Source organism: Sciurus vulgaris (genome assembly GCF_902686455.1).
Source record: "Sciurus vulgaris genome assembly, chromosome: 3".
NCBI classification, from domain to species: domain Eukaryota; kingdom Metazoa; phylum Chordata; class Mammalia; order Rodentia; family Sciuridae; genus Sciurus; species Sciurus vulgaris.
The window spans coordinates 18658805-18684007 of record NC_136463.1 but is presented as its reverse complement, the minus strand read 5'-3'; the positions used below and the strand labels follow the sequence as shown (position 1 = coordinate 18684007).

The 25203-nt window shown below is 56.6% G+C and overlaps 1 protein-coding gene across 11 annotated transcripts; it reads left to right on the top strand.

Annotated features, from left to right (window-relative positions):
* The first annotated feature begins 1256 nt into the window (after nt 1-1256).
* Nucleotides 1257-25199, top strand: FMNL1 (formin like 1). Of its 11 annotated transcripts, none has more exons than XM_079133213.1 (28): nt 1257-1905; nt 9854-9937; nt 11724-11837; nt 12395-12468; nt 12800-12883; nt 13109-13336; nt 13613-13630; nt 14930-15038; nt 15637-15713; nt 15920-16013; nt 16889-16963; nt 17242-17352; nt 18503-18652; nt 19194-19295; nt 19451-19706; nt 19949-20248; nt 20428-20552; nt 21111-21313; nt 21728-21962; nt 22098-22166; nt 22733-22813; nt 22888-23017; nt 23174-23337; nt 23590-23691; nt 23832-23927; nt 24189-24309; nt 24458-24557; nt 24793-25199. In XM_079133213.1, exons 1-27 carry the CDS (start codon nt 1777-1779, stop codon nt 24547-24549), a joined length of 3423 nt encoding a protein of 1140 aa, XP_078989339.1. In that variant the 5' UTR covers nt 1257-1776; the 3' UTR covers nt 24550-24557; nt 24793-25199. The 11 variants fall into 11 exon arrangements, with proteins under 11 accessions (XP_078989339.1, XP_078989340.1, XP_078989337.1 ...); XM_079133212.1 differs by having other exon boundaries at nt 1258-1905; nt 13208-13336; nt 24793-25198; XM_079133214.1 differs by lacking the exon at nt 24458-24557 and having other exon boundaries at nt 24201-24309.
* Nucleotides 25200-25203: the final 4 nt, after the last annotated feature.

The following is a 25203-nucleotide window of genomic DNA, read 5'->3' as shown; positions in this document are numbered from 1 at the left end:
GGTGCTGGTCACCTTGCCTGAAGAAAGGGTTAAATTAGGTCAGCCTGGGAGAAGGGGCCAGCTCATCCCAGGGTCTTCCTCAAGATTAGATAGCTAATTTTCCAGTTCCTGCTGAAATTCTTGACAGTGGTTATGAATTCAAGGGCAGAAGGAGGAGGAAACTATCAGGGGAGGGATCACTTATAGCACTGACCTGGACTGGCTGGAGAAAGTTCAGGGCTCACTCAGAGTGCCCTCCCTCTCCAAAGTCCTGGTAGTATAGGATAGGGCCAATGAGGAGCCCCATAAATTAAGTGGGGAAGGAGAGAAGCAACTGGAAGAGTCTTAGATTCAGACTGGAGACTGAGCCCTAGACCTGAAGGTCTACCTCTTCATACTCTCCCATCTGAGAAGCTCAGTGGGAGACAGAACAGCAACCCCAAGACAGGGTAGATTTTGGAGGTGGACAGAAAGGCCTGTTATTGCCCTTTCTTTACTGTGTGTCCTTGGAAGAGTCACTAACCATTTTGAGCTTAGTGTCCCCATCTCTAAAATGAGGACATCCATACGTACCTTTCGACAGGATGAATGAGAAGAGCTTGGAAATATTTCTGAAATTAGCAGACATCGGAGATTGTTATTCTCAAAGGCGAGAGACCACCTTAGGTTCCTGGTGGGGACAGCGACCAAGATACTTTCCCCCTCTGTGGTGCCTGCTCCTTTTCCAGCCTGGCAGCTGTTTTAGCTCTCCGTTCCTCAACCCCTGCTTTTCTTTGGCACTGTCTTGATGTCCCCAGTTTCTCCAGCCTGCCCTTTTCCATGGATTCCTCCATTCTAAAACCACTGGGGATGCCCGCACAGGCACACCGTCGGTAGAAGTGGGACAGGTGGTGAGGGTCTCCACTGCCGTGGGTCGGTGCCCCCACCCTGTTTGGGAGCTTCTGTTTCCGAATGGTTCCTCTGGTCCTCAGCTGATATCTGGACTAACAGAAGAGGACAGACACAGAAGTGGGGGGCCTGGAAGGGGGTTCCCACTTTCTCTGTTAGGGACCCAAGAGGGGAGCGCATCCCCTGATCCCCAACGCCGCACCACTACGGATCCCTAATCCGCGTTCGCATTTGTTGACAACCTTCCACTCGGTGGTCTGCCCTCTCCAGCCCCAGGCCACAATCCACCTCATCCGGCCGGGGCCAATCCCCCGCTCCAGGCGAGCCAAGAGATGCGGTTCTAGGACCCGGAGGCGCCGCCGAGCGCGCCGCCGCCTCGGCCTCGCCTTGGTCGCCTGCGGCTCCGGCAGGTGAAGCGACGCCCGCCGCCGCCTCCGTGGCAGGTGGAGCGGCCCGCAGCCCCCTCCCCGCCGCGCCATGGCTGTGGAGGACCCCCGGCTGGCGCCCGGTGCCCGCCCCCTCCCTCCAGCCCGCCCCCCTGGGGCTGGGTGCGCGGCGGCGGCGGCGGCGGCGGACTGCGGTTTGCGCGCACCGGGAGCGACAGCAGAAGTTCGAAAATCGCCGAGGGGGGAGCCCGCGCCGCAGCTTCCTGCCCCCGGCCCAGCCCTCTGGCCCCGGCGGCCTGCAGCCTGACTTCCTCCCCCCACCCTGCAGCTCGCTGCCGCGCTCCCTCGGACGGGGCCGCCCCGATGGGACGCCGCGCCCCGGCCCCTGCGCGCCGCTGAGCCGAGCTCCCGCGTCGCCGAAAGCCGCTGACCCTCGCCACCCGGGCCTGGAGCCCCGTCCCGTTCCCCTGGAAAGCTGGATTTCCGAGGCTGGAGGCGCCTGGCCGGCTGGGTGGGGACCACCATGGGCAACGCGGCCGGCAGCGCCGAGCAGCCCGCGGGTCCCGCTGCGCCGTCCCCGAAGCAACCCGCTGCCCCCAAGCAGCCGATGCCGGCGGCTGGGGAGCTGGAGGAGAGATTCACCAGGGTGCTGGTGAGTATGACCCGCTGTGCGCGGGGCGCGGGCGAGGGGCGGCAGGGACTCGGCACGCGTCCCCGCCCCCGGGGATTCAGGTGCCGCTTGGAGATCCCCCTCCCAGCGGCTGCCCCCTCCAGGGATGGCAGTGACAGTGGTTTCTTTCAGAGTGACTTAGCACTCCCCACAAAACTTTCTTCTGCAGTCGCCCAGTCTCTCTCCCTGAGACAACCCTCCTGCTCCTCGGTCTAAAGGTCTTTAAAATGTCCTGTGAGGAAGATGGGAGCGCAACGCAAGGGGGCCCCAGGCACTCCCTTCCCCACTGCACGCAGGCCCAGCCACTGGGTGCGGGTCTCCAGCATCTGCCCTTCTGTGTCTCGGGGTCAAAGATGGAAGGGGTTACAAATTTAACCTCCTGGAAGCCGCAGACCTAGCGCAAGTGCTTGGTCCTGGTGTGTTCGGGTGCCCGGGCTGCTGAGAGTGGGTTGTCAGATCGTGCAGAGGGGGTGTCTGTGTTTCTCACTCCCCCATATGCCCAGGCAGGCTGCCTGCAGCTCCTCATCTTGGGCATCCCCTCCTAACTATTGAAAGGAGTACATTAGCAAGGGCGGGGTCAGGATGGGTTGGCCACTGATTGGGGTGGAGCAAAAGTCAGAAGCCCCCTTCCACTGTCACCTGATAGGGGAATTGGTGTGGGGGCGCTAGAGTCTAGGCCACTGGGGAGGGACTCATCAATTCAGGCTGAGCCTGGAGAGGTCAAAATGTTTGGTTCGGTGGGGACTCCAAAGCAGCCAGGGGTCCTTAAGACTGGTGGGCAGAAGTAGGGAAGGGGAAGGGCACTTGTTCTCACTTCCCCCTCCCTACCTCCGTCCTCTTCTCTGCTCCTTTCTCTAATTGCCTGGTGGCCTGTCTGCTGTCAACCTTCCCTTGCTGGATACTTTGTGACAGAAGAATAAGGCCGGGCTGTTTCCCAGAGGCACTTCCTAGTCTGAGCAGGCTGGCACTGAAGGTCTGAGGGTGGGCACCAGGAGCAGAGTAGTGCTGGCTCAGTCTTTGTCCCCACCACATCCTAGACATCATTCCCCTCTCTGTCCAGTCATTAGGCCCTACTTGCTAGATCCTCTGCAGGGCTAGATCCCTCCTAAGGGTCCCTGAGAGTCACATGCTGCCCCTCCCGGGAGAAGGTTAGAAGGGATCTGGAGGAACTCTGGGCTGGAGTGGGGTCTATCCTTGTGAAGCCACCTTGCCTGATAGGGGAGGAAGAGGGACTTTAACGGACACCACACACCACGCTACTCCCCATCTCCACAGAACAAGGCAAAGCTAAGTGGAGCTTAGCATATGGGGGAAGGGCATGTAAAGAGAGACAATCTCTGGGTCCATCTGGGGAACCTGAATTAGTGGTGAATCCCTGGACTCCCACCAGCCTGATGGTGGGGGTTATGAGTCTGCCTTTCCCTCCAAGTTTTCTGTAGCTGGGGGTGGGGCAGGCTTCAGGGATGAGGTCCAGGCCCCAAGCTGCTCTCTGTTATGTACACTAATGGGGAGGAGCCATGTGAGTGAATAATTCAGACCAATGGAAAACCCAAAAGTCAAGTGGTGATGTTCTGAGGACTTGATTGTCCTGCTTAGATTTGTGACTGTAATTGACTGGTTGAGTCTGACATGAAATGTCACTGAATACCACCCCCTCTGCACCCCCCCCCCCTTGGCCCCCAGACCCACTGCCAGTACCAGGGTATTGGGGTGGGGGAGGCCCAGAGATGGATCTCAGGGGGAATCCTGGTGAAGAAATGGGTGATGGCTGGGGAGAAACCTAGGGCAACAACACCCACTGGGGGCCCCACTCTTCCCTGATCCCCAGAAACCTTGGCATGTTTACACCTTCTTCTTGGGTATGTTCAACCCATGCCTTGTCTTCTAACCCAAACTCAGGTCACTTGGCTAAGAATCTTGTTCTTCTACCAATAGGGGCATGAACCCCAACCTGGGGTAACAGCCTTGACCTCTGCCTGCAATACCCAGGGAGGAGGATTTGGGTGAACCCATGGGTCTGGCATTTATTGTTTGATAGTGGCTCTTCATCTGACCACCATCCCTGGGACCAGAGCTGAGTCCTGTCCTTAGTTGATGTTCAAGAGAAAAAACTTTGATTGCTGGGGGCCACCAACCTCAGGGATCTTGATTGGAGATGACACCTTCCTTTCAGATCTAATCACATGGCCCCAGGGAACCTCTTTGTTTTGCTTCAGCTTGGCCCCTTGTCTTATCCCTGGTGGGTAGTAAGAGCCCAGCAGCCCCAAACATTTCCTCCTCTCTTGGTGGTGGGACTCCCAGATGACAGGTATTCCCACCAAGGCCCACAGCCAGGTAGGGGGTACAAGGAGGCTTTTTCCCATGCAAGGGTGAAAGGAGGGGCATTACCTTTCCAAGAAGGCTGTGTGAGAGAGGGGTGCCCCTGCTTAAAATGGGGGTGGGGAGAGTGCAGTTTGAGCCAGGGTTTCTGGCTGCTGCCTTAGCAACCGTGAAGGAGCGATGGCTGCCCAGCCACATGGGCATGCTGCGATGGTGGGAACACCAGCCAGCCAGGCTCCGAGCTCTCGCCTCTCCTACGCCCAAACCCAAGGCTGGGTGTCTTCCAGCCCTCATGCCTTCTTCTGTGAGGCATGTAGGGTGACAGATCTGGATGATAAGGCGTCCTTTTCAGGCCTGCCGAAAGTGGCATGTATACAGGACACCCCTGATCTGCCTGGGCAAAGAGGAGCCTGTGGCATTGGGGTAAAGGGATAAGAGGAGCCTGGGATGATGTCCCAAGGCTGAGAGTGATGCTGGCATCCAAGAGGGGACTGAGCTATTTGGTGAGGAATTTGCCCCTTGAGGGCCTATCACCTGGGGTGCTCTGACTTGTGCCCAGGGACATGGTCACCTGATCAGGTAGCTTGGGGCAATGAAGACAGCTGCAGGTAGGGTGTGGTCCCTGGGATTCTTGCCTCCAGATGAGCCCTTTTTCTTCTGGGGCTGGTAGTAAAGAGCAGGAGTGGATGGCTCCATTCTGACTGAGGGGTGCACCCTTGACCAGCTCCCTCCTGGGGGTGGGCAGATGAAGTCTGGGGACATGTAGCTCAGGCCCTGTGCTTCCAACCTCTGGGGTGTCTTCCACAGAAAATGTTAATGAGGTGTGGCCCTGTGGTCAGATTTTGGGCTGGGCAGAGACTGTGGGTGACATTCCCAGGCAGGGCTGGCACATGTTGACCCTGGAAACCCAGGGATGTGGTGGGCATGATTCACAGTGACATCTGGGGCCATTGGCAAAGAGCTGGGTGAGATGGGCAGGAACAGGTGAGGCTGTTCTTGGTACCACCTCTGCATTTTTTTTTTTTTTTCCAGAATTCTAGGAGGGGCTTAGATTTCTCTGCCATTGAGGGAGCAGGGGTTACTCAGGAGAAAGGCAGGGAAGGTTCCTGGGTACTGGGGTCTTGAAATTTAGGGCTGAATTTTTTCTTTACTCCTTATTACCTGCGTGACCTTGGACAGGCTACTTAACGTCCGTAAGCTTCAATTTTCCTTTTAATAATCCACCTCCTAGAATTATTGAGGGAATTAAATAAAGTGCTCAGCACCATGCCTGGCATGGAGCAAGTGTTAATAAATGCTCTCCACGGTGAGGAAGTGAAGCCTGGTCTCCATCTTGGGGCCCTTCTCTGTGAAAAAGCCCAGACCTTGCCTTTCCCCTGTCCCATCTCCCTTGCCAAGGACACCCATGGCTGCCATGTGTTCCTGAGGCGCCCCCAGATCTCTAGCCATCACAGGCCAGGCTGCCTGCTTGTCATTATGCAGGTCAGCAACAGGGAGGCCTATACTGAAAAACTGCCTGGTGGCCGGAAACCACGAGAGGGAGGCTACCTCTCCTGGAGGGTGGGGCAGAGGTGGTGCTAACGGTAGCAGTGTGCACATGGAGAGGGGGTGGGGAGGCCTCCACTTCCCCTGACAGAGGGTGCGATGAGCGGGGGTTCCCCAGTGAGTAAGAGCTCAGTGTGGGTAACAACAGGAAGTGCAGGGTGCTGGGTGGCAGGAAGTGCTGCTGGCTGTTCCTGGTTTCTCCGATGGGGGGACCAGGGCTGCGCTGTCTTCGGAAGACCCCTGGGGCCAGGACCCACACTTCTCTTTGCCCCCACTGCTCTTTCTTCAGAGGAAACCAAATTTCTTAACCAGCCTGTCTTCTAGGTCACCTTGGGCGAGCCATTGAGTTTCTTTGTGCCTCGGTTTCCCGTTTGCAAAACGGGGATGCTAATCGTGTCTCCTTTGCAGGCTTGTTGCTGAGGTCTAAGTGAGTTAATAGACGTAAAGCACTTAAGATGGCACCTGGCCCAGAGGAAGTGTTTCGGGAGTATTATTACTGTCACCGCCATCATGGCTGCTGTTATTCTTCTGCCGGCCTGGGTTATGTGAGCAGGGCCTGGTGTCTGGGCTCTCGCCTTCCTTGCTTTTATACCTGTGCTGGGGACCCCTGAGCTCAGGTGGGGGAAGCTATTAGCTTTGGGGGTTTTTAGCACCTAATGCAGGGCAGGCCCATGGCCTCCTCTAAGCCTGGGATTCTCGTAAGAGCTCCAGAATGTCTATGCTGGGATTTTTAAGGAGTAGATGCTATTGATTTTTTCTGGAGATGCTCTGAGAGCTTGAAAGTCAAAGTAGAGAGGTGATGGGATAGATGGGGACTGGGAGCTGGGGACAGGCCCAGTTTCTGGGCCCACTGGACTGAGGAATTCCTGTGGAACTGGCCTGACACTGGGATTAAGTGGGTGTCCAAGGTCAGGGGCATCCTGAGGTTTAGAGGGCAGAGGTGTTGGGAGGCTCTTGGGTTGAGATGCAGACTGTGCTCAAATTGAAAGCAAAACTGTAGGGTGTGGTCAGTGTCCAGATGTGGCCAGAGCCCTTCAGTCTCCTGGGACAATCCTTTAGAAGTCAACACCCGGCAGTGGGGCGGTGCTGAAGCGGGGAGGCTCCAAGCCTGAGCCTGCAGAGGCTGGTCTTGGGTGAGCAGAGGCGGGGTGCTCTCTGGTAGGCAGTAGGGACACGGAGGGAGGACAGTGGCCCCCATACGTTCTCATAGGAAGATTCAGCTCCTTTTCTTAACCACACCTCCAGAAATAAATCCCATCTCCCTCCTCAGCAGACCCAGGGCACTAGGGTGGCAGGAAAGGGGCTGAGGGCCAGCTCATGCTTGACCAAGCCTCTTGGAGACAGGCCTGTCTTTTCTGTATGTATCCACACTTCTATTCACACTACCATGCCCCACCTTGGGGTCACCTGTGGGCTCCCTGAACCCTGTGCCCCCACATCTGCAAGATGTCTCTCCTCGTATTGGGTCACTGAAGAACATTATTACATTGAACCAGAACTTTGCACAAGCAGTCCCAGGAGCTCTGTGTGGTGGGAGTGTGCCTATTTTATGGAGGCAGGAGCCGAGGCTCAAGGAGGCCAAGAAGCTGTTGGGCTGGGTCTCTTGAATGAAGGTCCATTTCCTCCACACCACAACTGCCCCCATTCTGTCCTCCTGTCTGGTGGCAGGTGTGCCCCTTGCACACACACCTGGACTGCCTGTCCCTTCCTATCCTACTTGAGCGACGTCAGCCTTCTTCTTGTTCCCCAGCCTCCATCCCACAGTGCCACCTCCTTTGCTCAGGACCCGGGTCTGGGGCTCTCTTCCTCTTTTCAGGGTGGCCTCACCTCACCCCAAATGAGTGGCATCTGCTGGCCCCTCTCCCACCCTGGGTACCCGTCTCCTGGGTGGGCACCATCACAGCCGGGGAGCAGCTGCTAATTAGTGCTCAGCGCTGTCAGAGCTATTTCTGATTTCTGAGTCTAAATTTAGCACGTCTGGCAGGCTGGCACGTGGGCCTGGGGCCTGAGGCCTGAGGAGGCCCAGGTGGGGAAGGAGCAAAGGGGCGCCCTGCCCTCCACCAAAGTGGGGACAGATGTGCCAGGCCCCAGCCGAGGCCTCCCCTCTCCATTAGTAACCCTGGGCTGCCCTTGGGGAGGAGACCAGCGCCCTGGCTCAGTCTTTCTGGCTCCTCTCTTCCTGGCATCCTGACCTTGGGCAGGTCACGCCACTGATCTGTGCTTACACCTGTGAGGTGGGCATAATGGCACCAATGGTGGTGAAGAAGGTAGAAGGCCATTGGCAGCATGCAGGGCGCTGAGCAGTACCTGGCACTGTGCGCACTCCAGTGAAGCTGTTGGAGTTGAGATTATGACTGGAACTGTCATTGGACCATTTCAGAGCCAAACAGGTCTCAAGGGCAGATGAGGGCTCAGGTCCCATGTCAGAAAGTGGCCATCCCTGCTAAGGCTCAGATGTTGGTGCTCAGCCATCTACCCCTGCATCTCCCTCTTTTGTGCTGGCCACTGCTCCAGTCACCCCTGCTTCCTCCTTTCCCCTAGGCCCTCATCCCTGTCCCACCTGGAGTGGGGTGGATCTGGCTCAGAGAGAGACAGAGAGCAAGAATGGCCTGGCAAGTGCCCCCAGCAGAGTAGGCCCCTCCCCCGAGCTCGAAAGTCCCTTCCATAGTGGTCTCTTTGGATGCAGCACAGCTGTCCTAGGCCCTGGCCTGGTGGCAGGGAGGACAACATTTGGGACTGGGGCAGATTCCTCAGTCCAGGCTCACTTTCGCAATGGGGGACAGGGATGACGTACCCCACCCCCAGCTGGCTGGGAGTCTGGTGGGTGGGCAGTTTCACCTCTCAAGTGGGGCCTCTGCCGGAAAGGTTAGGCAACCAGGGCTGAGAACACCCAGCTTCCTGTTATCTGAGGATGACTCAAGGCAGTGATTTTTGGGGTGAAGTCTGGCCAGAGCCCCAGACTTAGGCCTAGCGCCCAAGAGAGGAAGCTGGCTGAGGAGCCTTGTGTGGGTGTGGTCCCTACTCTGCTCCAGCTGTGACCTCTCCTCAGAACGCTGTGACTGAGAGTGTGTAACCCGAACCACCAGAGCTAGGGACAGGAGCCTGGCAGACTCTGGGGCTCTCTGGGGGCTCCCACATCACCAGTGGAGACCCTGGCTAAACTGGAAACTCCATGAGGGCAAGAACTGTCTTTTGGCATCTGACTCATAGGCCCTCAACAAACCTGGGGTTTTCCCTGTTGGGGTGAACTGGCCTTATCTTCTGAATCTATTAGGGAGACTCACCAAGTCCTGGGGTCCAGGGAGCCCCTGGGTTGATTCCACAGCCCTGGGCTGAACTCTACACTTACCCCGTGGTGACGGAGACACTGTGGCTAAGAAAGAGGAGCCACACAGAGTTCTGCTGACCTTTCTTAGCTCCTGAGGGGAGTCCCAGCCTAGGCCACCAGCATCACAGACCCAGCGCGCTAGCTGTTCCGCCCAGTTCCTGTGGCTGAGTGACCATCCCTGCTCAAATCCCCCCACCTCTGCAGCCATGACGCACCTGCCTGGAACTCCCAGCCCGGCTGACATGGCTGCCCTCAGCTCCCTTCCTTCTTGGAGGGGAAAAGGGAGGCACTGAGAGGGCAGAGGCTTTGGAGGCATGGGTGCCCTGGGCCTAGTCTTTGCACGCGTCCACAGCCACACCTAAGCCTGGTTGGAGATGGCTCTCCTGTTAGCTTCCCACCTGGCTGGGAGGAGAGATGGATGCCCACTTATTACAGATGGGGAAACAAGAGTCCAGAGGTGTCTGAGGCCCCCAGGGAATGCGTACATCTGCCTCATGCCAGCTGTGTCAGGGAGCTGTGGTGAGCCCACAGACTTGGATTCAAATACTGGGTCCCTTCATGTTGTTGGGCCCTGGGGAAGGTGCTCCACCTCTCTGGGCCTTGGCTTTCTCAATACTGTTTGTCTCTAAGTTGAGAGGATGACATACCTTCTAGTAGTTCCCTGAAAATACCCGTCCTCCCCTTCCCCATCATTTAGGGGCCCCAGGCTCAGGGATCTTATTTTTTTCCTCCTCCCAGAACTGCATGAACTTACCCCCAGACAAGGTCCAGCTGCTGAGCCAGTATGACAACGAGAAGAAGTGGGAGCTCATCTGTGACCAGGTGGGTGTCAGGATGGCTCTGCCACCCTTTTCTCTTGTTACTGGGGTATCCTGTCCTGAGCAGGCTGATGCTGGGAAGAGATAGGTACTACTATATTGCCCCTGGGGCCAACACCCTACCTAGAGGCTGGGTTGGCATCTGGGGAAGGTGCTGGGGGTTTCTGTAGGACCCCGAATCTCTCTTCCTTTGACACCATCCTCCTTAGAGACCTTGTGAGTCATGAGCAAGGCTGGGCTTTCCTGAGGAGCTGGCAGGAGCTGGGCCAGGGCATTGGCCAGGCAACTGGGCTGGTTCACCATCCTCCTCCTGCTGAGCTTCCTGAGCAGTCTCTCTCTCTCTCTCCCTCTCTCTCTCTCTCTCTCTCTCTCTCTCTCTCTCTCTTCTCTCCCCCCCCCCCTCTCTTTATTGTTACTGGGTATTGAACCCAAGGGCATTTAATCACTGGGCCCTCAGCCCTTTTTTATATTTTATTTAGATATAGGGTCTCTCTGAGTTGCTTAGAGCCTCACTAAGTTGCTGAGGCTCTGAACTTGTGATCCTCCTGCCTCAGCCTCCCCAATTGCTGGGATTACAGGCATATGCCACCAAACCTGGCCTTGAGAAGCCTCTCTTGACTCTCCCAACCTACTTGGGCTGGGGAAGGGAGGTGTCAACCCTGGGTCTTACATCTTTGTTGGCCCACTGGATGGGGCAGGAAAGGGCAGGAACCTCTGTCTTCCCTTTCCTTCACATCTAGAGGAGATATAGTCAAGTACCCAGTTCAGACCTGGGTTCCTCAGAGCTTGGTCCAGGCCCTGGGCTTGCCACCTTCACAGCCCTCTGGGCTTGCCACCTTCACAGCCCTCTGGGCTGCTGTTGCCCAGGAGGACCCTCTCCTAGTTCTGGGGTAGGGCAGGGCTTGGTTGCTGGGGGATCCTATAAGGTGGAGGCAGGAGCAGGGTGCCAGCTGAGGCTGTGGAGGCTGGGCATGGGGATCTGGGGAGCCAGCGCCTCTCCCGGGGCTGGCAGAGCCTCCTTCTAATGGACTGAGATGGGATGAGCTGGCTAGGCAGCCATCTAGGGTAAGACTGGGCTTTTGAGCAGAGGGTGGAGGCCTCTGGAAGCTCTGGAGTTGTGTGTGAGTATGCGCATGTGTGTGTGGGGGTCTTGCTGAAGGGGCTTGGCCTTGCACCTCAGAGGTCGGGCTCAAAGGCTGGAGAAGTAGAGGGTTGCTGGGGGTGGCTGGGCACATCCAAGGGGTCTGGGATGGGAGGGATGGGAGTCCTCTGGGTGGGGGCCTCTGCATGGTCCCTGCCTTTGTGTGAACCTCCCCGCTGCCCTGGGGCTGGGGTGGCTGAGTTAGGAGTTGCTTTGTGGAACACAGGAGAGGAGTCCCCACACAGGCACCTAAAACACAGGCAAATAGGATGTCTGCGGGCAGAGTCCTGAGGGAGGGGCCTCAGCCTGCCAGGGACCTACCCCCCTGCCTATATGCCCAGCTCTAGTCCAGGGAGGGCAGGGAGCAGGTCAGACTGAATTCCCCCAGGGCCAGGCTGACTGCAGGTTTGATCCTCAGCATTCTACCTGGAAACGCCGGTGGTTACAATAGGACTGTGGCCTCCCAGGGCAGCAGGGGCAGGCTAGGCCTGGGCTGGATTGTTTGGGTTTGTGCCATTGGTACTTTAGAGGCATCTTAAGACAGCCTGAAGCCCCAGGTTGGAGCTGAGAAAGGGACCCTGGGACCAGGACAGGTCATTTGTCCTGGGGCAGCTCTGACTAGCTCCCTGTACCCCATCCATCTCCTCAGGAGCGGTTTCAAGTCAAGAACCCCCCTGCAGCTTATATCCAGAAGCTGAAGAGCTACCTGGATACCGGTGGGGTCAGCCGAAAGGTAGCAGCTGATTGGATGTCCAACCTGGGGGTATATGTCTCCCCTTTTATTTCCCTTTCCCTCTGCACCATCCAGACTCTGGGAGGCTGGCACAGCCATGTGAATCAACTTTTCTGTGGGTTCGTGTCAGTGCATGTGTGTGTGTGTGTACCCCATGTATCCATGCATGGGTGTGTGGGCACTGTGTTTATGTCCCCAGGGTGCTTTGAATGGATGTGCATGAATGTGTGGAGCCAGGATGTGCATGTTTAAATGTGTATGTGCCCAGTGTGCTTGTGTAGGAATGTGTGTGTGTGTGTGCGTGCGTGCGTGTGTGCACACACGCTGTATGTCTATAGGGAGGGGTGTGTGTGTGTATTCTGAGTCTGTATGTAGCTTGTGTGCACCCTGTGCGCCTGGGCTTGGGAAGTACATGCATCTGTGAGTGTCTGTTCGGCTGGGCTGTGTGTGGAGGTGGTGGGGAGGTGGAGCGTGAAAGGCCCTGTGTGGAGGCTGGGGGAGGATGGGCACGCTGGCTGTTGTCTAAGGGCTTGATGGCCTGAGGGCTTGATGGGGGAAACCACCCCCTCCCGTGTTCTTGCTCACAGTTCAAGAGGCGAGTTCAGGAGTCCACACAAGTACTGCGGGAGCTGGAGACCTCCCTGAGGACAAACCACATTGGGTGAGCAAGGGCCCCAGTCTTCCCCTCTGGGCCTATGAAAGCTTCCCCTTGCCCTCCCTGCCCCCATCATAGGACTGTGCCTATGGACCACCTCCTGGTGGGTGTCCAACAACCTCTCCTCTGCTCCTGCCCATCCTCAGTCAGCACCTTGGGGCGTGGCTGGGCCATGACCCTCCTGAGCCCCCAGCAGCCCTCGGCCTCACTGGGTCTCCCGAGGTTGGGTGTGTTGGTGTCTTCCTGGGACATTCCATCCAGGGGCCCTTGCTGTGCCTGCTCTGCAATTGAGGCAGGGCACTTCCTGGCTGGGACTCAGGGAGCCTGTGCCCTGCAGGTGGGTGCAGGAGTTTCTCAACGAGGAGAACCGCGGCCTGGATGTGCTCCTGGAGTACCTGGCCTTTGCCCAGTGCTCTGTCACGTAAGCACCTTCCCCAGCCCTCATGCCACTCCTCTTGATCCATGGTCCCTGGGCCTTGGCCCATGCCTCTGGCCAGTTCCACACTGCACAGCCGGAGCCCCTGGGGCCCTGCACTTGCCCCACACACTCCTTCCTGAAGCCATGCCCTGTCCAAGGAGGGGTGTTCCCTCACTTCCCACTGAGCTCAGCGCAGAGCCAAGAACACAGCCTCCTGCTCTTGCCCAGTCTCTCCTGCAGGTCTGGCCCGCCCGGCAGTTTCCTCCATCCCCTTCTTAAGTGTCCCCTGCAGTGCTGGCCTCCAAGCCCCTTGCATCGTATCTCCAGGTATGACATGGAAAGCACAGATAATGGCACCGCCACCTCAGAGAAGAGCAAGCCCCTGGAGCAGTCGGTGGAAGATCTTACCAAGGGGCCGCCCTCATCAGTGCCCAAAAGTCGCCACCTGACCATCAAGTATGTGGTCCCCAAGACAGGGTGGCAGGAGAATGAAGAATTTACCCCCACGCTGCTGCATCTAGACAGCGCCACACAGGGCCCTGGGGGTTGGTGGGAGGGGTAGCCAAACATGGGGGACCAGAGTCAGGCCTCACACAGCACTCAGGATACTAATATATTAAGGAGCCTTCAGGGGTGAGCACCTGGGTGGGTCAGGGATAAGGAGGGGGTTTCTGGGTGGTGGGACCTCTCATGTACCATCTAACCCCCTGTTTTCTCCCATGCGGCCTCCAGGTGCCCCCCTTCTCCCCGGTACGTAGCCACCTGGGGGGCCGGTGCTTGCCTGGCCAGCTCCCTGGAGGGTGGGTGGGTTGGATGGGGCATTCAGCTGACATCCTTGGGATCAGCTACTGTGGTAGGTCTCCTTATCCGAATATAGGGCATTCTGCTGGGAGGTGGGAAGAGGAAGGAGATGACCCTGGAGCATCACGTGGAACCCAGCTTCCAAGTTTGGGTCTAGGGAACCAACTGCATACTAACCCCCAAATTCTCACAATGTTTCTTTGTTCATTCATTCACATATTCATCCAACAAACATTTTAAAGCACTTACTATGTATTAGGTATGTGGCAAGTGCACACAGGCCAGATCATCCTCCTTTGGGGGCCCACAGTCTAGTGGGGGAACAATCCAATGTGACAGGTTGTTACAGAGATGTGATTGGGAACTTCAAAAAGGGAGGCGGCCACTACCTGGGGCATAAGGAAGGCCTCTCAGAAGAGGTGATGCTGGAACTATGCCTTACAGATGGACAGGACTGTATAGGCAACAGTGGGGTCAAGGAAGGGCAGTTTGGGGAGAAGGAACAGCAAAGATTTAGGCATATTTGTGTAATGACGTAAAAGAGTGATGTAGCAAGTGGAGGCGAGGACTTGGACGCAGGTGCGGCCTCTCAGTGTTGCTGGAAATGTGATGGAATTATCAAGAGGACTGACGTGGAAGTCTCGGTTGGCAGTTCTGCAAAAATGAAAACATCACACTTTTTTTTTTGGCCAGGAATAATTGAGCACGCACATATAGTCCTTACTAGGTGCCAGGAGCTGTTCTGAGCTCTTTTCATAGTCCCAGCAACCCTGTCAAGAAGGTGCTATTATTGCCATACCTATTTTACGACTGAGGAAAGCGAGGTACAGGGAGATTAAGTAACTTGCCTAGTAAGTGGTGACCTGGAATGTTCTTGAACCACAGCCATCTGCATTCACAATCTGCCTCTCAAGATGGAAGATGAGCCCAAGTGGCTACAAGCGCCACCTTGTGGAGAGTCTTCTCATAGCTGTTTCCAAGCCTAAGCTCCCCACCCCACAACACATTTAGCCCTTCTTAATGCTAAGTCCCCATAAGGGTCTTTGCTTCCTCAATCCACCCTCCCCAGCTAAGGACCGAGGAGGCCCACCTGCCCTCAGCTGGCCTCCATGATCAGGTAGATGGGAAGCTGTGACCTAAGGTTCCAATATGCCCTCTCTTATTCCAGGGGTCATCTTACTGGTAGGGGGAGCAGGAAGCTGGGGCTCTCAGGGCTCTGACCTCTGTTGTCTTCTGCAATCCACTCAGGCTGACCCCTGCCCACAGCAGGAAGGCCCTGCGGAATTCCCGGATCGTCAGTCAGAAAGATGATGTCCACGTCTGCATCATGTGCCTGCGTGCCATCATGAACTACCAGGTTGGCTGGTGGCCATGGGACTAGGGGACCTGGGGAGTTGGGCCTGTCTTTACTGGGGGTTGTGCAAATTGCTGAGATTTGGGGACCATATATTTTCTCTCTGCCCCCCGCCACCCTAAGGAACCCTGGGGATCTGGGCTGGTACAGGATCTTGAAGCTGATGAGTTTTGAGGGGATGACACATTTTTGCTGCCCCCTTGTCAGGTCTCCTTGAGTGCCCCTGAGCACGGCTGAGGCATAGATGTGCCTCACACGGGGGCCAAGTAGAATGGGACAGTGAGGTCCGTGGAGAGAGCAGCCTTTGGCTGTGTTGTTTGGAGGAACAGCACCGTGGGTGAAATTTGTCTCCTTTATGCTGTCAGCCTTTAAGGACTTGCCATGTCCAAGGTGGCTGTCACTGGCTTTTGAGAAGATGAGCTAATTTAAAAGAGGGACAGTTTTAGGGTTTGGCTGCTGCTGAAGAGGTGTGGTTGGATATGAAGAAGAACTTTCTATGCTAAGGGCATTAGAGATCAGAGCAGCAGGGCACCAAATACGCAGGAGGTGCTGGCAGTCCTCGGGGCCTTCCTGGAGGTGCTGACCTCTCTTCTCTCCCCAGTCTGGCTTTAGCCTTGTTATGAACCACCCAGCCTGTGTGAATGAGATCGCTCTGAGCCTCAACAACAAGAACCCCAGGTAAGGTCCACGTCCCTAATCTGTCTCCACATGCAGATTCTTCTACTTAACCCCTTGTGCACTCTGTCCCCCAATTCTCAGGACTGCTGCCCAGACTCATCCCACCCCCACCATCAATGCCCCTGTCCTCTGCAAGCCAGGCCATGCCCGCCCTTGCTGTGGGCACTGCTGGTTCCTGAGAGACAACCTGCCTCTTCTCTCCCCAGAACCAAGGCTCTGGTGCTGGAGCTGCTTGCGGCTGTGTGCCTGGTGCGGGGGGGACATGACATCATCCTGGCAGCCTTTGACAATTTCAAGGAGGTACTGGAGCCCCTGTCCAAACATACACTTGCCCCAGTGGTGTCGCTTAGAGTCCCGTGGTTGGTAGTTGTGGTCTCTGGTGGGGGCAACTGCAGATACTGGGAAGGCATCTGGGGAACCCAGAGGACAATCTGGAATGAGGCAGTTCTGCAAGGAAGGTAGAGTCAGGAAGGGGTACTGCCTGATGGTGACAGGGACAACTATAGGGATCTGCTAAGCCTCTGACTCTCAGCCTTGTCAGGTCCACCTGGTCTTGATCCTGACATCTTGGGGTTGCCCACGCTGGCTGACAGGCTTGCCAGAACGGTTGTGTGGGAACACAGTGCATAAAGCTGGATATGTTCATTCATTCCTTTAAGGAATGTTCACTGAGGGCCTACTATGAACCAGGCAGGAATGGGACCTTGGGATATATCAGTAAGCAAAAGAAACAAAAAAGCAGGGGAAGACACATAAGAAACAATGTAATAAGTAAGAAAATTACATAGTGTGGTAGGAAATGACAAATGTTGTGGGGTAAAAAGGACACTGGGGGGAGGGGGAACTGGTTGCAGGGTGGTCAGGGGAGACTCAATGAGAGGGTAAGACTGGAGCAAAGCTGTGAGGGCTGGGCATGCTCATTGTTGAGGCAGCTGGAACAGCAAGTGCAAAGGTCCTGAGGTGGGGATGTGCCCATGTGCATGACCAGAGCAGTCAGTGGAAAGGAGGAGCTCTGGGAGGAGGCTGAGAGAGAAGTGGCGTTTGGAGCAGAAGTCTGACATGGCCTGACTTAGATGTAACTGATGAGGACCTTGTACAGACATGAGAGTGGCAGCCAAAGATGGCGTAGGAGATGTGCTACTGGGTTCTCAGTGAGCACCATTCTCCCTACCCAGGTATGTGGGGAGCAGCACCGCTTTGAAAAGCTCATGGACTATTTCCGGAACGAGGACAGCAACATTGACTTCATGGTGAGCTTGAGGGGCTGGCTGGGGCCCAGGCCAGGCCCTATTGGGTTCAGGGAGCAGCTAAGGCCTGGGTGGCTGGGTTCTGGGCTGTGCCCTCTCCCGTGGGGGAGGGGTTGGTGTTGAGGGAGGAGGGCTAGACTGGGGACATGGAGGTGACAACACTGTGTTAGTGGAGTGAGTACTGTGGAGAGGGAGGGAGACTTGGGGGTTAATGGGGTTTGGAAGGCACCGAGCACCCGCTACCTAGAGGATCACAGACCCCCTCTTCTCCTGGCACCCAGGTAGCCTGCATGCAGTTCATCAACATCGTGGTGCATTCCGTGGAGAACATGAACTTCCGTGTCTTCTTGCAGCATGAGTTCACTCATCTGGGTCTGGACCTGTACTTGGAGGTGAGCCCTGCACTCCTTCCACCTTCCCCTGACACAACCACCAACCAATATAGATTACGGCCAGGTGGTTGGCAGATCTGGGTTCAGATCCTGGCTCTGCCACTTCCTGGTCATGTGATCTTGGATAGGTCTGTTCTCTCTCTGAGTCTCAGTTTTCCCATCTGTCAAACAAGAAAATCACAGAAATAATAGTGACTCTAATGTGTGGAACAATGCCTGGCACGGGATAGGCACCCAGTCCAGCAGATGTTGTGGCCGATGCTGGAATAGGTGCCAGTGGCCCTGGGTCTGGTTCTGGGAGTACCAGCTCGGATAGGCACTCTCACTTCAGGACATAATAGGGAGCCCATAGATAGTAGGCAGGAGGTGGGAATGGCTCATGCTGAAGGTGAGTTCTGGGAAGGTGGGTGGAGGTCTTGGGGCTTCTTGGTCCAGCCTAAGCAGAGAAACTGCAGCTTCTGCCCAGGTTCCTTGGGAGGTTGCTGGAGGAGTAGGGCCTTTGGGGTTGGATTTTTGAGAGTCAAGATTGACAAGGTGAAGAGCAGCCTCAACTTGTGTATCTGTACAGTGGAATATATTCAGCCAGAACAAAGGAACAAAGTACTGACATGTTACATGGATGAGCCTTAAAAACATCACCTTAAATAAACGAAGCCAGACCCAAAAGGCTACATATGTGATTCTTTACATGAAATGTCTAGGATGAGTAAATCCATAGAGACAGAAAGTAAATGAGTGGTTTCTAGGGGCTGGGGAGGAGAGAATAGGGAGTGACTGTTAACAGGTATAGGATTATTTTTTTTTTAAGGGGAAGGGTGATGAAAATGTTGTGGAGGGCTGGGGATATGGGGACAAGGCCCTGGGTTCAATCCCCAGCACCGCAAAAAAAAAAAAAAAAAAAAAAAAAAAAAAAAAAGAGGAAAATGTTCTGGAATTAGAGAGTAGTGATGGTTACACAACCTTGTAAATGTACTAAAAACTATTGAAGTGTATACTTCGAGATGGTGAATTTTATCATATGCAAGTGATGTATCAATAAAAATAAAGAAAGAAAGAAAAAAAGGAGGCCCCTTCCTCTGGGTCCCAGTGGTGGTGGATGATCAGAAAGACATGCCCCGGGCCTCACCCTACTCATTCTATCTGGGGACAGAGGCTTCGGCTCACGGAAAGTGACAAGCTGCAGGTGCAGATTCAGGCTTATCTGGACAACATTTTTGATGTGGGTGCGCTGTTGGAGGACACTGAGACCAAGAATGCTGTGCTGGAGCACATGGAGGAGCTGCAGGAGCAGGTGTCGCTGGTGAGAGCTGGTCCTGAACCCAGCCCAGCACATAGTAAGCCCACAGAACACGTGTGTCTGTCGCAGGGTTCTTGGGCCCATGGCCATCAGGCACTGAAGGGCAAGCTCGGTTCTAGATGTGAATTGGAGGCGGCTGTCTGCCTAGCCCTGAGTTTGGCCTGAATCCAAATCCTGAGTCTTTTGGGTGTCTTTCTCAATGAGCATTCAGTGAGCTCCTACACGGTGTGGGATTTATGTGAAAGGCAGGCGGCCCCACAGATGCTCAGACCCCAAGCTTCGACTCGGATGAACTGGGTGCCTGGGGCCCCTCCCTTCTCAGTCTCCTCCTTCCCACTCATCTTCCTCATCGGGGGTGACTTAGTTTCCCCTCCTCTTACTGGGGTTCAAGTACCAGGCTCGGCCCACCCTTGGCACGCTGGGCTGAGCGAATCTGGGAGCCTCCCCCAGCCTCCAAGGCAGGCTTGCCTGATGCCGCCCCCTCACCGGCGGTGCCAGTGCTGCCTGGCCGCGGGTGGTAGCTCACCATGTGCCGGTGCTACAGCTGACAGAGCGACTTCGGGACGCGGAGAACGAATCCATGGCCAAGATTGCTGAACTGGAAAAGCAGCTAAGCCAGGCCCGCAAGGAACTGGAGACCCTGCGGGTGAGGCAGGGGGTGTGGGCTGGGGTGGGCTCCTAAGAACAGGCTGGCCGGGACTTCTGGGCTTGACATCTCTTACCTACCCCGGGGGGAAAGAATGGGGGCTCTGTGCCACGGAGCCTGCCGGTGGGCACTGACCCCTTCCCTGGGGCTTGCAGGAGCGCTTCAGCGAGTCAGCCCCCATGGGCGTCTCCAAACGTCCCCCGGAGCCTGAGAAAGTGCCTCCTCCCGCCCTGGCACGGCGGCCCTCCGCCCTAGAGCTGAAGGTCGAGGAGCTGGAAGAAAAGGGGTTAATCCGAATCCTGCGGGGGCCGGGGGATGCCGTCTCCATTGAGATCATCCCAGTCGCTGTGGCAACCCCGAGCGGCGGTGATGCTCCGACTCCGGGGTTGCCCTGCGGCTCCCCCAGCCCAGGTGCGCGGGAGCTTCAAGCTGGGACAGGGTGCGGCGGTGTGGGGGGAACCAGGGTCTGGAAGGGAAACCAAGGGCCAGGTGGGGAGAGGCAGCAGAGGGAGGTTCGGGTCGCGGGTGTGGCTCAGGTAGGAGCAGGTGGGTGGAAATGGGCCCTGTGGGCTTGCGCGGGGCGGGGAGGAGGAGACAGACCACCTCGCCCGGAAGTTGACTCGCTCCCCCCGCCTCGCCCTCGCCGGGTTCAGATCTCCCACCTGCCGCAGACTCGGTTTCTGGAGCAGCACCGCCCCCGCCACCGCCCCCACTGCCTGGCCTCCAGTTCCCGCAGGATGCCCCTCCCTCGACGCCCCCACCGGCCCCGCCCCTCCCAGGTAGCCCGGAACCCCCGCCCGCACCGCCGTTGCCAGGAGACCTACCACCCCCACCCCCGCCGCCACCGCCGCCACCTCCTCTCGGCACTGACGGACCAGTGCCACCACCGCCCCCACCGCCTCCCGGAGGTCCCCCTGATGCCCTTGGAGGGCCGGGCCCAGAGATGGGCCTAGGTGAGTGGAGTGGACCTCCTTGAGCCCAAGTCTGGGGGGAGATGGGTAGGGCCCTGGCCTCAGTGTCCTCCAGCACCCTCTGCCCGGGGCCTCCTACTACCTCCTGCCTGCCCTGTCAGGCCCCGCTGGGCCCGTTGCCTATTGAGTCCCCACTGCTCACCACTCCCTCCCGGTCCTAGGAGTAAAGGCCAAGAAACCCATCCAGACCAAGTTCCGGATGCCACTCTTGAACTGGGTGGCCCTGAAACCCAGCCAGATCACAGGCACCGTATTCACAGAGCTCAACGATGAGAAAGTGCTGCAGGTGAGTGGACCTGTCTTGCCCTAGTAGGGGCATCAAAGAGGAGGGGGCTTGCCAGTTTCAGAGAGGAGGCAGAGGCGAGGGTAAGCATTAAGTTACACTGCATGAGTGCATTGGTGCAGTGTAGTATACTGACTCCCCTGGAGGCTCTTTTCCTTTCCGGTCCCTTTCCTACCACTTTCCCATGACCAGGGGTTTAGCTTTCTTGATTCCACTCTCAGTGTTCCAAAAGGGATGTGTTCTGTTGCCTCTTAGTCATTGAGCATTCTGTTCCCTTTGTCTGTAACGCTCTTCCTTTTTCCCTTTTTTACTGCAGGCCAGTTCATTCTTTTCATAATGGCCTGAAAGCTGCGTCTCCTGGGTTGTGTGGTTCTCTTCTTTCTCAATGTTTATTGTGCTTCTCTTGTATCAGGGTTTATGTCTGTTTGGGTTACTGCTTTGTTTCCCTGCTGGGGTCCTGTCAGGGTTCAACCAGTGGTCTATCCTTGAACATAGTGCTCAACCAGGAGTGTGCCAGACCTTGGCCCCACCCAGCCCCACCTTCTCCCCCTGTACCCTCAGGAGCTGGACATGAGTGACTTCGAGGAACAGTTCAAGACTAAGTCCCAAGGCCCCAGTCTGGACCTCAGTGCTTTCAAGGGCAAGGCAGCTCACAAGGCCCCCAGTAAAGCAACACTCATTGAGGCCAACCGGGCCAAAAACCTGGCCATCACTCTGCGCAAGGGCAATTTGGGAGCGGACCGCATCTGCCAGGCTATTGAGATGTGAGTACCCTGCAGCCAGCCCCTCTAGTAGGCTGGAATCACCAGGCAGATCCTAGTAAGAGCCCCAGCTGTGGGACAGAGCCTATAAGCTTCATCGGAACCCTGGACAGGGAACCTTGTTTCCACTCAGGCCAAGAAACCCGAGTCCATGCCTAGATTGGGACATTCTACTCCTTTCCTGCCTCTTTGGCAGAGGGATTTATAGTACGGCATCTGCCACTGATGAATGATGGGGACCTGGGCTTCCCAACTCCCATTTCCCTTAACTCCTACCTCTTCTCTTGTTCTCTGAAACTGTCAGCAAAGAGTAAATATTTAAGTTCATTTAATCAACCAAAGGAGGGAATGTAGTCTTGTTCTCTGGACTGATGGATATAGGGTAATGCCCCTTGTCTCCTTTGCTCCCCGCTGCAGGTACGACCTGCAGGCTCTTGGCCTGGACTTCTTGGAGCTTTTGACCCGCTTCCTGCCCACGGAGTATGAGCGCAGCCTCATTGCCCGCTTTGAGCGGGAGCAGCGTCCCATGGAGGAGCTGTCGGAAGAGGACCGCTTCATGCTACGCTTCAGCCGCATTCCACGCCTGCCCGAGCGCATGTCCACGCTCACCTTCCTGGGCAACTTCCCGGATACTGCCCAGCTGCTCATGCCGGTGTGGGCGGGGCAGGCAGGGCGGTTTGGCCTGGGCTTGGGGTTGCGGGAGGCATCTCTCAGCCCAGGCTCCATTTGGGAGGACCTGAGCTCTCGATGAGGGAGCCTCCAACTTACTCCCCTATCTCACCCCCAGCAACTGAATGCCATCATCGCAGCCTCCATGTCCATCAAGTCCTCTGACAAACTCCGGCAGATCCTGGAGGTGAGAGCCTCGGGCAAGCGGCCCAGAGGCTGAGCCCACCCTGGCCTCTTCTATGTTACGTGAGAGGGCCCTGCCACGAATGTAATGTCCCCACTTTTCATGTGCATGCTTTGAAAGACACATCTAGATCAGGGGTGAAGATTGGTGACAGCAGTCATGTCTTTAACAGAGTACTGTTAAATGCCAGAGGGCTCAGCCCCTCTGGGCATTGCTGTGTGAGTGGCAGAGCTACCACACCTGCTCAGTGGACTGTCCCAGGAGGGAACCAGTAGTAATGGTTGCCGAATGGGTGGCAAACCCACAACCTAGAAGGGGATAGTGGCAACCAATTTTGGGGTGAACCAACAGAGGGCAAAATTGGGTATGCTCCTATGTTAACCATGCAGGCATGTGAGATGTGCTTACACGCAAGTACACGTGTCATGGAGAGAGGGGTCCCTTCAGGAGTGTGGTGGGGCTGAGTGTGCAGGGCTCGCTTTTTGCCACCATCTCTCTTGTGAAATATTTACTTAAGGGGCTTCCCCAGCCCTGGCACCCTGTTGAGTCTCTTTCCCTGCCTCTCCCAGATCGTCCTGGCCTTTGGTAACTACATGAATAGCAGCAAGCGTGGGGCAGCCTACGGTTTCCGGCTCCAGAGTCTGGATGTGGTGAGGTGGAGGGCCTGGCCTGGGGGATTGGGGGCTGGCTGGTGGCCTGTGGCTTACAACAGGTTTTTGTGCAGCTGTTGGAGATGAAGTCCACTGACCGAAAGCAGACGCTGCTGCACTACCTGGTGAAGGTCATTGCTGAGAAGTACCCACAGCTCACGGGCTTCCACAGTGACTTGCACTTCCTGGACAAGGCAGGCTCAGGTATAGAGCAGCCAGGGCCCTGAGCAGGCAGGGGCTCAGTCCCAAGGCCACTGGGCTGATATGAGTTGGGTAAAAGCAAGGGGACTGCAAGACGTAATGGGTGAGAGTGCTGCCTCCCAGAGTCCTTGAGTTAATGCTGCCCCACATCCCACCCAGTGTCCCTGGACAGTGTCCTGGGGGATGTGCGCTCCCTGCAGCGAGGCCTGGAGTTAACACAGCGGGAGTTTGTGCGGCAGGATGACTGCATGGTGCTCAAGGAGTTCCTGAGGGCCAACTCGCCCACCATGGACAAGCTACTGGCAGACAGCAAGACTGCTCAGGTGGGCTGGGGCTGGGGCTGGCCTGGCTTGGAGCCAGGGAAGCTAGATGGGGAAATGAAGGAGTCCTCGCCATTGGAGCACTAGGTGGGGGGAGGGGTGTGGCCACAGCTGGGATCCCTTGGGGATAAAATAGGAGTGAGGTGCCACCCTGCCTGGAGGAGCAGATGAAGTGGCCAATGTCCTAAGGTGGTGTGGAGCAGCGTCAGGCTCTAAGGAGTCCATGCTGGTAGGGCTGATGGGCTGTGCCCACAGGAGGCCTATGAGTCTGTGGTGGAGTACTTCGGAGAAAACCCCAAGACCACATCCCCCTCCATGTTCTTTTCCCTCTTCAGCCGTTTCACCAAGGCCTACAAGGTACGTGTGTTGGGTGGGTGGGCTGGGTACCCTGTAGCCTTTCTGCATGGACAGTGGGAGGGGCAGGGGCTGCTTCTCTCTCTGGTGGGACAGGGCAGGAATGAGGACTGCCCTCACTGAGAACTGCCTCTACCCCTCAGAAAGCTGAGCAAGAGGTGGAACAGTGGAAGAAAGAAGCAGCTGCCCAGGAGGCAGGTGCCGACACCTCAGGCAGAGGGGAACCACCAGCACCCAAGGTATGCAGCTGCCGCTGAGCCTGGTATTGGGATGCAGGGATGCAAGCTATCCTTACACCCTCTGGCCCCATCCCATCTCTCATTGTTAGGGACAGACCCTGTACAAAGACAAAGACAGTGCCCTAGGAGCCAGGGATGGGAGTGGGTTCCTTTTGCTCCCGTCAGCTGTCCCTGCTGTGAGGCACTAGGCAGATTTTGTAGAATTGAGCAGGGTGTGGGGTGGAGGGATCCTGGAATTGGAGCTATATATATCCTTTCCAGTCTCCACCCAAGGCCCGTCGGCAACAGATGGACCTCATCTCTGAGCTGAAACGGAAGCAGCAGAAGGAGCCACTCATCTATGAGAGCGACCGAGATGGGGCCATTGAAGACATTATCACAGGTGAGGGCTTGGCCAGGTGTCTGTTCGGTCCTTCTAAGCTTTCTTTGTCGGGACCCCCTCCAGGGGTCTGGCTACCTCACTGCCTCTTGCTACCTTTTCTGTTTTTCTTTCCTTTTTCCTTTCCCTCCCCCCACCCCCTCCCCCTCAGTGCTCAAGACAGTGCCCTTCACCGCCCGCACTGGCAAGCGGACATCCCGGCTCCTCTGTGAGGCCAGCCTGGGAGAGGAGATGCCCCTCTAGCCCCCCAGGTACCTGTCCCATCGCTGCTGACAGCTCTGGGACCTTTGTGGGCACTGTCACTCTCCTGGGCTAGTGCATGACTGGAATGTATTTGGGGCAGGTGGGAGGTCTGGCCAATGTAAACAGTGCCCCTTCCCTAAGCACACAACCTGGGTTCTTTAGAAGAGTGAGCCTGTACCCGGGAGCATGGTACCAGTTCTGGGCAGACTCCTGAAGGGCTAACGTATCTCCTTTGGTTGCCAGATCTGCGGAACCAGCCCTACATCCGTGCAGACACAGGCCGTCGCAGTGCTCGTCGGCGCCCTCCAGGACCCCCCCTGCAGGTCACCTCTGACCTCTCGCTGTAGCCTATTTCCATAGGTGGATTCTGTAAGGGGTGAGGTTGGGCGCAGGCTGGGGCTCAAGGAAGACGGTCCACTGGGCAGCCCCTCCTGCTGTCCGTTGCCTTGGCCTCGCCTTAAATGGGCCAGCGCGGCCTCCTTCTGCTGAGGAGGGCAGAGTTGCTGGTCTGAACTCCCAAATGCTGATTGCAGCACCCCCCCCCCCCCCCAACCCCCCCTATAGCCATACTTAACCTGAGCGGGAGCCTGGCCTGTAACTTATAAAGTGCACCTTGCCCTCCCCCATCAACCCCCAGCCCCAAGGACTCTCCTT